Raw genomic sequence first — 2605 nt, forward strand, 5'->3', positions numbered from 1 at the left:
GTGTGTGTGTGTGTGTGAGAGAGAGAGAGAGAGTGTGTGTGTGTGAGAGAGAGAGTGTGTGTGTGAGAGAGACTGTGTGTGTGTGTTAGAGAGTGTGTGTGTGAGAGTGTGTGTGTGTGTGTGTGTGTGTGTGTGTGTGTGAGATAGAGAGGTGTGTGTGAGTGTTTAAGCCCACAGTGGGTGCAACCGGTAGATTCCCAGCAGCCAGGGGCTGTTCTGCTCCCTTGGAAACACCCATTGAGCTCCTGTGTCCTAACCGAAGTCCCGCTCAGCTTGGGGTTTGCGCGTTGGGGGTGAAACTGATGCCCCGTCCACTAGCTAGGGGTTGGGGTGGGGTGGATAGGACCTCCAGACAGGACGTTGTCGGGGGGACACAATGCTTTTACCTTCACCAGGCTCCTGATGCAGTCCAACTGGGAATTCCTCACCGCCACATGCAGTGCAGTACAACCTGCAAATTAAAATCCTTGGATTAATGTGCTGCGTGGAGAGTTACAGCTCTCGTCCTCGGCACGGGGTCATCATTGCTTCACGTAACAACTCGGAGGTGCCCATTCACCCTGCTTGAGCCATTCAATCGGATCTTGTCTGAATCTCTATCTCAATGACATATTCTCGCGTTGACCCCATATCTCTTTAAAATCTAAACCTTTATCTTTTCCCTGAATAGATTCACTGACTTGGCTTCCGCAGCCCTCTCTGGGAGAGAATTCCAAGGGTTCACTCCCGTCTGACTGAAGAAATCTTTCCTCATCCTGCTCCTAAATTGTCTGCTCTGTGTCCCGAGCCTGTCTCCCCTGGCTACAGACTCCAGGAGAAACCTTCTCTCTGTGTGTCCAACCATGTGAGAATTTTACACGTTTCAGTCCGATCTCCCTGTCAATCTTCTAAACTCTGGTGAATACAGGCCACACAGCGTGGAAACAACAGGCCCTTCGGCCCAACTTGTCCATGCCGACCATATGTCCTAAACTGAAATAGCCCCACTTACCAGCATTTGGCCCCTATCCCTCTAAACCCTTCCTATTCATGTACCCATCCAGATGCCTTTTAAATGTTGTAATTGTACCAGCCTCCACCACCTCCTCTGGCAGCTCGTTCCATACACGCACCACCCTCTGCGTGAAAAAGTTGCCCCTCAGGTCCCTTTTAAATCTTTCCCCTTTTCACCTTAAACCTATGTCCCTCCAGTTTTGGACTCCCTACACTTATAGAGTAACACAGCAAGGAAACAGATGCCCCTTAGCCCAACCACTCTATGCTGAACTAAACTAGTCCCACCTGCCTGCTCCTGGCCCATATCCCTCCAAATCTTTCCTATTTATGAACTTATCCAAATGTCTTTAAAACATTGTAACTGTACCCACATCCTCAGGAAGTTCATTCCACACACGAACCACCCTCTGTGTAAAAATAAATTGCCCCTTGTGTCTTTTTTAAATCACTCTCCTCTCACCTTAAAAAATGAGCCCCATGTAGTCTCGAAATCCCTCCTTCCTAGGGAAATGACACCTGCCATTAACCCTATCTCCACCCGTCATGATTTCACAAACTTCTATAAGGTCGATTCTCAACCTCCTACGCTCAAGTGAGAAAACAAACGTCTTGGCCTATCCATCCTCTCTCGACACAGCCTTGATAGAATCCCTACACTACGGAAACAGGCCCTTCGGCCCACCAAATCCACACCGACCCTCAGAGCATCCCACCCAGACCCATCCCTCTGTAACCCACCCATCCCTGGGCACTGTGGGACAATTTAGCACGGCCAATCCACCCTAACCTGCACACTACAGGACAATTTAGCACGGCCAATCCACCCTAACCTGCACACCTTTGGACTGTGGGAGGAAACCAGAGCACCCGGAGGAAACCCATGCAGACACGAGGGGAGAATGTGCAAACTCCACACAGACAGTCACCCGAGAGTGGGATCGAACCCGGGTCTCTAGCACTGTGAGGCTGCAGTGCTAACCACTGAGCCACTGTACCTTGATCTCAAGGGCTGTCAGTCTCACCTCCCCCCACTTGATATCTATTCTGGCGTAGCCTTTTCAAACTCTCACCACCACAGTGTACATCTGCCCTCGGGTTCCTGTACTCCTGCACCCTACGTTCAGTTTATTGCTTCATTTCCTAACCTCCAGCCCTCACCGTCTCTGCCGAATTGAGCCACCTCACCCCATTCTTCGGTGAAATTCATCTTCCGGCTGTCTGCTCCACCAAACGTTCTCTTCATGTCAGCAACAACCTGCATTCATGCGGCGCCTTTCACACACTAATCAGGCCTCCCTCGCCCCCGCTGCCCCCAAAACATTCCAGAGCATCAATTCCAAGCACGTTGAGCCCCAGGAGGATAGGCAAATGCGCATCTCTCTCTGAGAGATCAGTTTAAGGAGCGTCACAGAGAGACTGAGAGAGAGAGAGAGGCGGGGAGGTGTAGGGAGGGAATTCCAGAGCTCAGGCCCACTCACCATCTCAAATACGCCCCCCAGGTGGAGTGATGGGATTTGGGGGGATGCTGGAGGTGGCCGGGACTGGAGGAGCGCAGAGTTCTCGGAGGAGGTGACAGAGATAGGGAGGGGGTGTAGAGGCTGGAGGAGGT

General features: G+C 51.5%; 1 protein-coding gene across 1 annotated transcript in view; it reads right to left on the reverse strand.

The window, feature by feature from the left end:
* Window positions 1-386: 386 nt before the first annotated feature.
* Window positions 387-2605, reverse strand: part of LOC125481971 (ankyrin repeat domain-containing protein 35-like) — a gene marked incomplete at its 3' end in the record, with an annotated part of 4876 nt that continues 2657 nt past the window's right edge. The window contains exon 4 of the mRNA XM_048593935.1: window positions 387-451. Coding sequence (XP_048449892.1) covers window positions 387-451 — 65 coding nt within the window. The remainder of the gene's footprint in view (window positions 452-2605) is intronic.

The sequence above is a fragment of the Rhincodon typus genome, unplaced genomic scaffold, assembly GCF_021869965.1.
Source record: "Rhincodon typus isolate 14 unplaced genomic scaffold, sRhiTyp1.1 hic_rhity00004655, whole genome shotgun sequence".
NCBI lineage: Eukaryota > Metazoa > Chordata > Chondrichthyes > Orectolobiformes > Rhincodontidae > Rhincodon > Rhincodon typus.